This window comes from Cupressus sempervirens, chromosome 4 (genome assembly GCF_028749045.1).
Source record: "Cupressus sempervirens isolate cs-2001-9-10 chromosome 4, ASM2874904v1, whole genome shotgun sequence".
Taxonomy (NCBI): Eukaryota; Viridiplantae; Streptophyta; class Pinopsida; order Cupressales; family Cupressaceae; genus Cupressus; species Cupressus sempervirens.
The window spans coordinates 114440237-114454250 of NC_143121.1; the positions used below are offsets into that span (position 1 = coordinate 114440237).

The 14014-nt window shown below is 34.4% G+C and overlaps 1 protein-coding gene across 1 annotated transcript in view; it reads left to right on the top strand.

Moving 5' to 3' along the window:
* Positions 1-13780, top strand: part of LOC149560189 (UDP-galactose/UDP-glucose transporter 4-like) — a 43562-nt gene extending 29782 nt beyond the window's left edge. Inside the window, exons 2-5 of the mRNA XM_089827573.1 lie at positions 12544-12566; positions 12737-12938; positions 13308-13538; positions 13688-13780. Coding sequence (XP_089683699.1) covers positions 12544-12566; positions 12737-12938; positions 13308-13538; positions 13688-13780 — 549 coding nt within the window. The remainder of the gene's footprint in view (positions 1-12543; positions 12567-12736; positions 12939-13307; positions 13539-13687) is intronic.
* The last annotated feature ends 234 nt before the right edge of the window (positions 13781-14014 follow it).

Genomic DNA, 14014 nt, shown 5'->3' on the forward strand with positions numbered 1-14014 from the left:
GTTGAAATGTGTAATTTCCCCCTTAAATGGAATGTAAAAGCATAATATAGGATTCTAAAAATTTTAGCGGATCACTAAATAGGGTTAGGTCAAATTAATATTTAGGTTTGTAAAGTTCTAGAATTCATTATGTTTAGATAGTTCTAGAAAAGTCTGTTTGTCTTATGTAAGCTAATTTAGATGTTTCTAGAAACAATCAAAGACCTCTATAAACAGATGCATCTTGTAATGTAATTGATATGGACAAAATGGTTAATGAAATATATTAGTGCACAACATATTGAGTATTTTTCCATTTTAGTTTATTTTGTCCATCCAACTTTCACAAGGTGTATTAGAGTTGTCCTTGATTTTTATAAGGTGTATCAGAGTTGTTGTGGGTTTCTACATCCATTATGTTCTTTGCAACATCTTATATATTGAGCTCTTTTTTAATAACATTGAGTTCTTGTTGCCTTCTTGGCAATATGGGTATGAGCAAAGAGGTCTTGATTATAATCAACTCATAATCATAATCACCCAACTCTAATTGGTTACTTGTCATGACCATCTCATCATCTATATCAATTGTGTGTGACAATGCTGAAATGTCTACATTTTCTTCAGGAAGTTGAGCCAAATTTCCAACACTCACTGCGATAACATGATAGTATGGATAATATTTGAATTTGTATTGTAGTGTATCTCTAACATGGCTCCTTTTTATGTAACAATTATAAATGTTTCCTTGTGTATGTACTATTCATGGAAATATATTTACAATCATTTGTATATCTTGTGGAAAATTGATTGTATGTCCACTATATTTCTATTGACATCCACTAGCATGTTTTTCTTGTAATATTGGGGCCACCCTAGTAATCAAAATTTCTTCTACTTTGGTTAACCTTTTCAGTACATTTGGTTGCTCAACTAGATCTATGTTGTTGAGGGTCAAAAATTTATGAATTCCCTTCTCATCAGAACACCTCTTACATGTAGCATTATAGTTTGATAGTTGAACATACATTTCTAGGTATTGTTCCTTACATATGGTACATGTGTTTTGTTGAGATAGGGCATCCAATCTCTGTAAAACATTTCTTCATTTCTATTATAAATTTATTATTATTACTGAATGAAATATTTGGTTTTGTACAATCTTGTACATGTTTTTCCACTTTCTATGTTTGGCTCTCTTGGTACCTTTTCTATTTTCTTGCATTGACTTCTTCTTTGTGGTGAATGTAGTAGTTACAAATGCTCTCACAATATCATAGCCTATGACCATCCTTTTCTTTGATATTTTTTGTATATTATCATTTGTTTGATCATTTGTGGAAGGGCTCAACTGATCCCCATGTATGAGATTAGTATGTTATTGTTGCTTTCTTTTTTCCTTTCTATGTGCTAATATATATTCTTTGTGTTAATCATAGTAAGATTGATTCCTTTCACAGGGTTTTTTTTATAGTGGATGGTTGACAGTTTGATCCGGCTTCACTACCCTTAACACTAGTGTTTCCCATCTACAAATTCCTTTTCTCCTATTTGTTAATATGTAATAACACATAATTTGACACCTTGAACATTTATCAATTTACATTTAAAATACAACATCATAACAATATATAAACCAACAACTATGAATCACACATTATATTATGAGGCTAACAATGCGCAATTGGTCTATGTTACTTGATTCTAATTTGAAAATAACTAAATAACGAAACTACTAGATGTTTTGCCAAGAATAGTTATGTTTGAACAATAGATGGTATAAAATGTGCCTAGTACCTTATCATAAATCAAGATTTATGATGGCATTTTATTCACAATCATTCAACACATTATATTTATGTATAGTTGTAGATCCAATGAGGTCAAGCTTTAATGATTGTAAAAGGTGCTCATAGCTTATACTTATTTCAAACCAGCCATTGGTACATTTACCATCTCGTATTTGGTTGGAAACAAATGATACATACATATAATCATTGAAGTACAACTTTGTACTTACCCTCTTTTGTTTTGCATGGTGCGATCTATTTATTATTCTTCGACCGAGGTCTTGAGAAGTAGACACATCCGTAGTCTATTGAAGCAATGCATTACGCTTATTGTTATATCTATTAGGTAGACCTTTTTAATATTTTCTTCATGTTCGGAACTATGCGGTAACACATATGTGATGCCTTGAATGTTTGTTAATTTACATTTTAAGAAATAGAATATTATAACAATATATAAACCAACAAGTCTTAATCACACGTAACATTTTGAGCTTGTAATGTGTATTGGGCCTATTCAGTTTAATGTTAATTTAAAAAAAACAAAAACTATTGGGTGCTTTTCCAAGAATAGGTGTGTTGAGTAATAGATGGTGTAATAGCTCTTTGGTGTATTATCATAAAATAATATGCACTATGAAGTTTTATTTGCAATCATCCAACACATCATATTGAATTCAGATTTTAACAATTGTAAAAGGTAATATTATTATATTCATTTCAAACCTACGCTCCATGTATTTATCATCTCATGTTTTTTGAGGAATGATTGATAAATACATATAAATATTGATGTACACATTTGTATTCTCCTTTTCATTTTTTTTAATGGTGTGATCCACTGACTTTCCCTCTTAAAGTTTTGAGAAGTGCACATGTCTATTACTCTCTATTGTGAAATCTATTAGAGAGACCTTTGTAAAATTTTCCTTTACATGTTCTTCACATTATATATTTCACGCACACATGTAATTGTGAACACATATTTCCTATGTTATATATCTCTTATGGCTTGTTTGGTACTCTTGTTAGCATTATCATCAAACTATAGGTAATACAATACTTCTACATCATCTTTATTGCAACCTCGCCAAATGCAATAACCCACATTGCACTTGTGTGGTCCTGTAATTTCAGCTGAGCTATGTATTTGTAATTGCATGTAGTAATAGGCTGGTTACATTTTGGGAAAAACCAACTCTTATCATTAACTCTTTCAAGTCAATTTTTTCACTAGTTGTTGTTAACTATCTTGGGACAAGTTGGGTAACAAAAAAACTTGTTGATTAAAGAATATTAGTGTTTCCTTTAGTGTGCATTAGAATTGTTTGGATGATGACAAACCACATTGATTTATATCACTAATTATCATTGTGTGGTTGACAAAGGCATGGGGAAAAGTTTTCCTGAAGTCATATGTAGAGGTTATTAACATTTTGCTCATACCAATGCTTTAGCTATTTAGTTTGCTGTATTGGAGGGTTTATTAGAAAACATGCATTACTTAAGGTAGTTATGAATCTTTAACTAAATTCAAGTATTCTTCCATTCTTAATAGCAAGAATTGTAGCTTCCTGGAGGTAATATTTTTGTTGAAGAACTACACCCTCTTTCTCAGTAGCTGCTCCCCATAGTGTAACATTGATCATAGTGTGGGACATGTCCAACATCTTGATTGTACGTCAGAGGACCTCTATTCCACATTTCTTTTAATTGTTGAGGTTTCTTGTATATGGGAGATAATTCTAAGAATATCAACATCCATATTATTTGACATCTTCATAATTGCATGAATTGGTGTGAAAATGAATCAATGTTGTGGGATAAATGGGTCATCCTCATAGGAGATAACCTTTGAATCTAGTGTTAACATTATATCTATCCCACTATTGAGCTTGTTAAAAAATTTATTTTCACTTTTCACCATGCCACACACTATCGTTTAGACATCTCTAATGTGTATATTAACATAATGGATTCTTTCTATTTCATTATAACAACTAATGTGGGTCTCCATTCCTTCATTATCAATGTCTTCAAAACTAAACACCTACCTAGGCCCATTATCTTTGACATACTGGTGCATATCCTTCTTCATTGTTACACAAGCCTTTATATGCCACATTGTCTAATATGGATTTAAGTTTTTAATAGGCATCAATATGATGGAAATTTTTGTTTCTATATTGGGTCTTGCTACCTCAAACATTATCTTCTATTTGGGTATAGTTTTAGCTATGGGAGGGATTCCTAATTATAACTCTAAAGATGAAGCATTGGTACATCTACATCTTTTTTATCCACACATTCTACATCCAAAGTAGTTGGACTTCCAAGAATGACATGTTATTTATGAACAATCCCAAGTTCCATTATTACTATCCACCTACATAATTAGACTATAAGTAGGTGTAACTAAGAGAGGTTAAATAACAAGTAAATAAAGAAATATTTGTTCAAAATAGGATACAAATCTATTCTCACCATTCTTGTTTTGGAGAAACTATATTTTGTCAACCATACAACTGTTACAACTTTGATGTCTTCAGATGCCACATTCTTGTTATATTTTTTTAGCAATGTTGATAGATGTTTGTGGATGTCGTCTAATATGTGCAACTCATATTGTAAATCATCTTCAGGGCTATCTCCAAATTTTTCTATTGAAAATATTTGTACTTCTGGTACAAGAGTTCCTTTACTATCATACAATAATTTTACATCATTTATCGTTAGTGGTTCCAATATTAAAGGCCCTTGATAATATTTGCAAAATGTGGCAATAACAACCTATGATTTAGGATAGCCTGGAGTGAAAAAGTACACTAATATTCTACATGTGAATTATTTTTCATAATTTTTTTAATATTTAAAATTATTTTTTAGAGGATACTTTAATATTTATCATAAATTTCCATTGCAATGGTTATTTTCTCCTATTCACCCAATCAATGTTAGTGTAAATAATTATTATTTACACTTTACTTAAGTTTACTTAGGATAAATGCATTATTTTATTATTTCTTAGGTTAGACACCTAGGAGTTTGTGTACTCACTATGAGTTGTAATGTTGACAACACAAGAGCTAGCAACTTTATTTTAGCACATGGTGTCTACAACACTGGAGTTTGCATAATCAATTAAGTTGTCATGTAGACAACATAGTTGTTTGCACTCCTAATTAAGCACATGGTGTCTACAACATAATTTTACATGACACACCTTTATAGGCTTATCCTCTCATTATTGCACTAACTCGTATGCTTAATGGAGGATAATCTACTCCTGGTGGACATGTGCTTAATTGTGAGGCTTATCATATTGCTAACTCCTAGACATTCTAGAAGCATTCTGGAGGATTTTATATATAGGCACTCCTACTATACTTTTACATCAAGTGAATTTCATATTGTTATTCTAATCATACTCTAATGGTCCATTTTGTGCTAGTTTTTAGCTTCTTGTTCCTGGGTGATTTTTCCCTAAGGCAAATTCGTACATGGTATCAAAGCCATAGAGGCATCATTTCATAGTCATTGGAGACCGTTCTTGCTTCACCTCTCTAAGGACACCTTGATTTAAATTTGGAGTATCTACAGCTATTGAGAGTATCTAGAGCCAAAGTAGACCTCACCATTACATCCAGAGCATCAATCTGATGAAATTTGACTATAAATTCACCTATGTTGGGCCATAGTCAAATTTGAGGCAATTTTTTTTTGTAGACTGGCACCCGAAGGCCCAATTTGGAAATTTGGTATGATCTATTAGATCTACGCATTTATTTTGTTTCAAATCTATCTATTTAATTTTATTTGCCATTATTTTACAATTTTTAGATTTTTTGAATTTGTATTTTCAAAAGAAATTCAACCTATCAGGCCTGTAGAGAATTTTTTTGTAGGAACCGGGTGGTCAAATCCTGACTCCCACAACTATGGAATATTCCATCATATTCCATCACTGGTGACCACTACACATTTCGGTGAGCTTAAACCTTGATCGATATCCTGCAGGCTTCAACAATATTTTTGGCCACTTCACAAATTGTGGCGGGCAACATAAAAACCCTCGACGACCTTCTTTGTTATTACCTCTGGCGGGCTTTGTTTTTAAGCCTTTTGGCATTTGTAAATAGGGTGCATGTGGGATAATTATCCCACATGACCCTATCACACTTTTTTTTTACGACCACTACAAAGATCCTTTCGCTGCCATTGCCCTGCTGTGGTCTCTCTTTCTGGAAGAATTTTTGATGACCACTGCTTTGACATGCAACCCAATCACTAGGTGCCAACAACTTACAAAGTGCCACGTGGACATTGCCTAGTCATCAGCTCACTCTGCTCCACATCGGCACCATGTCACCCCTCCACGCTATTCGAATAGTCCAACATGATGCCAACACAATAGCTAACTAAGCAGTTCGAGTCAGCAAAACCCCTCCACATGTCTAATACCTTAGCTACCACAAGGAGCCTCCATACAATCATACTATACCATGTCATCAGTCATATAATACAGCCCTACCACATCACCCAGGGTGACCTTTTTCACTAATGTTAGCCCAACACTGTATTAAATTTGATGATTGTATGACCATCATTCATAGGCCAAATTGCACTACTATGATGGCCATTTGGATGTCAAATTTAACCTCACATTTTTTTGGTTAGACCCCTGTCCAGATTCAGTTTTGATTTGATAGTCTGACTGTGGGAGGCCATATCTTAGTCATCTGGGCCCCAAATTAGGTGCATTTTTTTGATTTTGGCTAGAATTTTTTAAGTCTTTTAGTGGTGCTATTATTTTCTAGTTTTGGTGCATGGATTTGTTAGAAATTGTAGTTTTTGGTGACTATACCTATCCAATCCTATATTTTGAAACTTCAATTGTTCTGTACGGGCTCATCTAGACTCCAAATTAGGTTCCATTTTTTAAAAAGTGAATAATTCTTTGTCTATTGTCTAGATCTATAATCAGATTATAGGCTTGTGTGGACAAAAATACCACTTTTAGAAATAGGTTCTTTTTTGCATTGTATTACTTTGATAAACTTTAGAATTTTTGTATATTTAAGCTATAGTGCTTTGTACCAAATTTGAACTCTAAGAGGAGGTTGTAAATAGTAAATCAAAAGTCAACTAAGGCCAAAATTGGCAAGAGGCTATTGTAATCGCACTAAGTATAAAGTGCCAAAATATTTCATTGGGGGGATTTTTTGGTTGAGTGAATCAAGGGGTGTCTCTTGGTGTTGTGTTTCTCTTTTCCTGCTATTATCTTTTATTTCTTACATCATGGGAGATCTTAAGATTCCAAAATTAACACCACATAACTATGCCACATGGTCTATTAAAAATGGTGTGAATTGATGCATGATGAATTTTTTCAATATGTAGATAGTTCCTTTCCTAAACCAACAAGTGATTAGGTATCCAAAAGTGATATTGATGCTTGGATATAGGGACATAGGAAAGCCCTAAGTGATATTAGGTTTGGGGTTGAAGATAAGGTCCTCTATCATATCATGAAGTATGATATAGCCAAGTAAACTTAGAATGCCCTCAAAAACCTATATGGTAAAGTAATTGAGGAGGATGTTTACAAAATTGAAGATGAGCTCATCTCCCTAGATCCTAAGACCTTTGATTCAATATAGGATTTTATCATTAAGGTGAACGAATTAAAAACAAAACTTGATGATTGTGGTAGTCCTATTAAAGATGATAGGTTGATCTATCTCATTCATAATAAGCTGCCATCTGAGAACTCCACATTTGTCTCTTCTTTCAACACCACAAAGACTACCTTAGGAGCTTTCTATAAGAAAATAACTTTTGATGATTATGCTTAGTTGTTAGAAGATGAACAAACTAAGTTACAAAAAATGGGGATTCTCAAGTCTTCAAAGTCTAAGGCATTGGTGGCTAATTATGAGGGTTCTCAAATTTCAACTGGTCAAAGTTCAAACAGGAAAGGGAAAAAAGAAGAAGTGGAAGAATAACAAATAAGAGGATATAGAAAAGACAACACCAACATCAAATCAATAAGGAAAGTCTTCCTCAAATACAAACAGAAAGGGGGACACTAATTAGGATAAGAAAAAGTGTGCCTATTGTAAGAAGATGGGTCATGATGAACATCAGAGTTATCACAAGCAGATTGATGAGTTGAAGAGCATCATGAAGAAACACAATGTTCCAGTGCTTAATGCTTATAAAGAGAAAGGATCTTCATCTTTAGATTCTAAGGGAAAAGGACATGCTTTACTCACAAAAACTATTAGTTAGGGAGAATGGATCATTGATTCAGGTGCCTCACATCATATGGGTGCATTAATGTGAGATTTTTCTTCCATGACACATTTAGAGGTACCACACATCTTTGTAGGTGATGATACTAAGGTGGAAGTTGAAGGTAAACGTGAAGTTGAGATGAAAAATGGAGTGTTCAAGGATTCTCAATATGTTCCTAATCTTACCTCCAACCTTCTTTCAGTCTACCAAATGACTCACTATGGAGGTGGAAATAAAGTGGAATTTCTTCCAGATTCAGTGGTAGTGAAAAGCATCAAGGATGAATCTATGACTGCAATAGGTGAAGAAAATCATGATTTAAGGCTTTACACTTTCTCCTCCTTTGTGCCAAAATCAAATGCACAAGCCTTGTTATTACATTCAAATGCAGAAGGCAAATTGTGGCATGAGAGATTTGGACATCTCAACTACAGATATCTTTAGTAGCTTAGCAGCAAGAAAATGGTTAATGGTCTACCTCAAGTCTAGTTTTCAAAAGGTGTTTGTTCAGGTTGCTCACTTGGAAAACATCCAGAAAAAATATTCAAAAAAGGGAAGTCTTGGAGAGCACAATGTGTTCTTGAATTGGTTCATAGTGATGTGGCAGGACCATTTCCAATGCCATCATTTGGCAAGTCTTGCTATGTACTCACTTCATAGATGACTACTCTCACTTTACTTGGGTCTTTTTCATGGCTCATAAGAGTGAAGTGTTTGAAAAATTTCTTAGCTTCAAGGCTCAAGTGGAAAAGTAGTCAGGGAAAGCCATATAAGTTCTTTGAACAGATAATGGGGGGAGTATGTGAACAAAATACTAATAGACTTTTTCACTCAAGAGGGAATTGACCTTTAGCATTGAATACCATATACACCAATGCAAAATGGTGTTGCTAAAAGGAAAAATAGAACTCTCAAAGAGATGAGCACTTGCATGCTACAAAACAAGTCTCTTGATCAAGTCTTTTGGGCTAAAGAAATGAATTGTGCTAACTATATCTAGAATAGGAGTCCTCATAAAGCTTTGGATGGTGTAAGTCCTTTTGAAGCATGGATTGGATGGAAACCTATGATTAAGCACTTTAGAGTCTTTGGTTGTCCAACATGAGCACAAATACCTCCATGGAAACACAAGGTGTTGGAAGCACAAAGCAAACCTTGCATCTTTGTTGGATATGTAGACTCACATAAAGCCTACAAGTTAATGGATCTAGAGACACATGACATATTCTATGAGAGGAATGTTCATTTTGAAGAAAGTTGTCCAAGATTTACTTCTTCAACTCCTCCTTCTTCCTCCTTCATTAAAGAGAGTGATAGTGATAACAGTTACTTGGAAGATGTTCATCCCTGACCCAAAGAGAGGCATCAACTAGTTGAGGTTGAGGATATGCCTACTACATCTTCTTCTAATATACCTAGATGGGCTAAGTAGGCATTACATGAGGCAGGACCATCGGAAGGGAATCCTTCAGATACAAGGAGGACAAGGTCACACCACAACTCACTCCCATATGCTTATATTACAGTTGCTTCGGATCCATAATCATTTAAAGAAGCATTAGGTATTCTAGAGTGGGATAGAGTAGTGGATGATGAATATAATTCTCTCATGAGAAATGATACGTTGGACTTAGTCTCTTTTCCTAAGGGAAGAAATTTGGTTAAGTGTAAGTGGATCTATCAGACCAAATTCATAGTGGATGGAAGTATTGATAAACATAAGGCTTAACTTGTTGCAAAAGGTTTTTCTTAGGTACCTCACATTGATTACATTGATACCTTTGCACTAGTGGAAAAAATGAATTCTATTCATTTGACACTAGCTATAGCAGCAATTCAATGATGGGTTGTTCATTAGATGGATGTGAAAAGCACATTTCTGAATGGGGATCTTCATGAGGATATATATATGGAGCAACCACAAGGATTCATACAAATTTCTACCTTGGTTTACAAATTGAAGACTCTATTTATGGGCTTAAACAAGATCCAAGAGCTTGGTATGCCAAGATGTATTATTTTCTTCTCTCCAAAGGGTTCATCAGATGTCATTCCAATCCAAATTTCTACATTCTTCACAGGTATGATCCATATTTTCTTCTTGTGCTTCATGTTGATGACTTGATCATTATAGGGATCATAGCATCCATTATTGAAAGTGTCAAGGCTACTTTGCAGGATAGGTTTTCAATGATAGACTTGGGTCTACTATACTGTTTCCTTGTTATAGAGATACATCAGTCTTCATGAGGAATTACATTATCACAACCCAAGTATGCTCTTGATAAACTAGCTTGATTTCACATTAGTGGCTGCAAGGTTGCATCTACCCCATTCCTTTTAGGTGTTAAGTTAGAAACAAAGTGTTCCACTCCACTTATTGATGCAAATTTGTATCGATAGTTGGTTGAAAGCCTCATCTACTTGACACATACATGCTCTAACATCTCATTTGTAGTTGGCATGGTTTCTCACTTCATGTAAGAGCCACATGAAATTCATTGGAAGCTAGCCAAACAAATCTTGCACTATTTCTAGGGTACACATACACATGGGATACACTATGCATCTGGTACAGGACTTCAATTAGTGGGATATACAAACTTTGACTATGTATGGGACCTTAATTCTCACAAGTCTACTTTAGGATATATGTTTCATCTTTGTTTTGGCCCCTTTTTTCGACAGAGTAAAAAGTAGAACACTATTTCTCTTTCATCAACTAAGGTAGAGTATTAAGGAGCTATGAATGCAGTGACATAAGCTATTTGGTTGCAATAGATTTTGAAGGAGTTTGGTTTTGAATTACCTAGACCCACAATCATCCATTATGATAACTAGAGTGCTATTGAAATCTCAAAATATATAGTGCAACATTAGCACACCAAACATATTGAGGTTCATATGCACTACATCAGAGAGTTGATTCATGAGTAGGTCATCACATTGTAGTATTGTCCTACTGAGTAGTAGGTGGCCGATATCTTCACCAAGCCCTTCATGGAGGTCAAGTATATTCATTTGTGAGATCTCTTGGAGGTAAAGGATTTTTCACCAGGTGGGGTCACATGATCCTTCTCTTCTATATTGTACATATCTCTCTTTTTGGGGGAGGGTTTTTCCATGAGGTTTTGCCTCTTTCTTCATTTTTAGAGAGATTTCATTGCAGCATTGCACTTGTACTTGGGTACCTAACATGGCCTAGTAGCCAAGACCCATTATGCATTTCAACATAGCTTTTGTCAACTTAAGTGCATTCCTCTAAGTTGCACTCAAGTAGGGGTGTTAGTGTAAATAATTATTATTTACACTTTACTTAAGTTTATTTAGGATAAATGCATTATTTTATTATTTCTTAGGTTAGACACCTAGGAGTTTGCGTACTCATATGAGTTTTTATGTTGAGAATACAAGAGTTAGAAACTCTATTTTAGCACATAGTGTCTATAACACTGGAGTTTGTATAATCAACTGAGTTGTCATGTAGACAACATAGGTGTTCACACTCTTAATTAAGCACATGGTGTCTACAACATAATCTTATGTGACACACCTTTGTAGGCTTATCCTCTCATCATTACACTAACTCTTGTGCTTAATGGAGGATAATCTACTCCTAGTGGACATGTGCTTAGTTGTGAGGCTTATCATATTGCTAACTCCTAGACATTCTAGAAACATTCTAGAGGCCTTTATATATAGGCACTCCTAGTGTAATTGTACGTCAATTGAATTTCATATTGTCATTCTGATCGTCCTCTATTGGTCCATTTTTTGCTAGTTGTTGAGCTTCTTGGTCTTGGGTGATTTTTCCCTAAGGAAAATTCTTAAAATCGAGCCATGTGGGATTGTTGTATGCTGAATAAATCTAATCTTATTTTAAATTTAAGTTTTCCTATGAAAAATGGATTCAATGTGTTTTGAGTTTTCACACTTTCATTTTCTTTATTATTTTTGTTATTCTAAAATTTGATAAATAATTCATGTAAAATTAAATATTAAACATGTATCCATATAACTATTTGCATCTTGATCTATATTTATCCATATTTCTTCTTCCATACACCTCTTTGTCTCTATCTATTCTCTCTCTCTCTCTCTCTCTCTCTCTCTCTCTCTCTCTCTCTCTCTCTCTCTCTCTCTCTCCACTAGTACATTTGAGGGTCATTTTTGACCAAATTTTTTGACCAGAGGCCATATTGGCCTATCATTTCATGTTTTTTTAGATTTTATCCCCGTGTTGATCAAAATTTCGACCAAATCGGGTTCATAACCAAAAAAAAAAAAAAGGACCAAATTTTCATAGCTTTTAGAGGTAAAATGTTTGAACACTAAATTTTTGTAGTGCCTGAGTAGGAACAAAGATAATGCTTTAGAGAAGCTCGGTGTGCTTTTGTCTACATTCACCTGCCAAATCCTGGCCTCTGCACATTCACCCGCCCTCTGTGAGTGTTCGCTCTTATTGATCGGGGAATAGATTTATAGCAGGCTACAATTTAGGTGTTTGTCATTTTGGAGCAAAAATATCTTTAGCGAGTTCCATTTTGCATTTCTAGATCGATCTCCTTACTCTTTGTTTTATGTATTTTCCTCATATCTTGTGTCGTTGTGCTTATTTTATGAGATAACCTGAATAGACTGTAAGTAGATTATGTGCTATTGTGTTGTAGCTATGGATGGTACTTCACGTTTGTGCAAAACTTCATCTACTTAGATCTCATTTTATTGCAGGGATTCAAAATGAAATCAGTTGTAAATCCATGGGAAACATATGTGAAGCTTTTAGGCAGTCTTATGGGATCCCATGGACTAACCAAGGGTTCCCTCACTTTTCTAAACTATCCTGCTCAGCTCATGTTCAAATCAACCAAGGTACTTTGCATTTATAGTTCTTCCTCTTCCTAACAGGCTACATGGGCAGTCTGGATCTTATATTTATGGTCACATGTATGGTAGTAAATGTTTTGGATAAATAATTGAAAAACATTATAGAAATTCAAGTAGTGGCTCCTTACCCTATTTTTTTGGAGTGTTAGAATGTCTTCTTTTCTAATTATTTAATTAAATTAAACTCCCGATCGCTCCTTTCTCTAGTTGTACAATGGAAGCGTGATTGTCGAGCAGTAATTTTATTGTTGTTAATGGAAAGTTAGTAGAATTACTTGTTGGGGCCTGAGAATAGGGTGGTTTCTTTGATTTTGATTGAATAATGATCTCATATCTCTCTTAAAAATATGTGAGAACGTTATTCTAGTGATGGTGATGGGAGCTTTTATACCTGGCTTGAGGAGGAAATATCCCATCGATGAATACATATCTACGCTGCTACTTGTTGCGGGCTTAATCATGTTCACCCTTGTAGATGCTCATACTTCACCAAATTTCAGCATTGCGGGAGTGATAATGATCTATGGAGCTCTAATAATGGATTCCTTACAGGAAATATTTACTATCAATCCATCCGCTTCACAGGTGCGATGCTGTATAACCTTTTGCACATATTCAACAAGTGAAGACCCTCTTTTAGGGTGCTATACATTTTCACCCAATCACAATTAAGGGAGAAACAATTACGTATGATTCTATTGATTTAATTTTCCTTGCTAGTTTGAAATGAATAGATGGAAATGCTCTTCTGTTCAACAATGATTGGGCTCCCTATGCTAGCCATCCCCATCCAGTTGTTAGGAAAATATCAATTAATTCTGCATTAGCTTGTATATTTTTCCTCTAGGCTATTTAGATTTTGTGCATTATTGCTCAACCACCTATCTATTTGTGGGGTTATTTCACCTCGTCCAATGACCCTTGTTAAATTGGTGTCAGTGATTCTTGTCTTATCATTTTTGGTAATTAACCTTTTTGCAATGCTGCAAATCTTTGAGGAGTTCCATATTTGCATGGAACATTTGCCAATCATGACCTTGGTCACATTTATATGGGGCCCT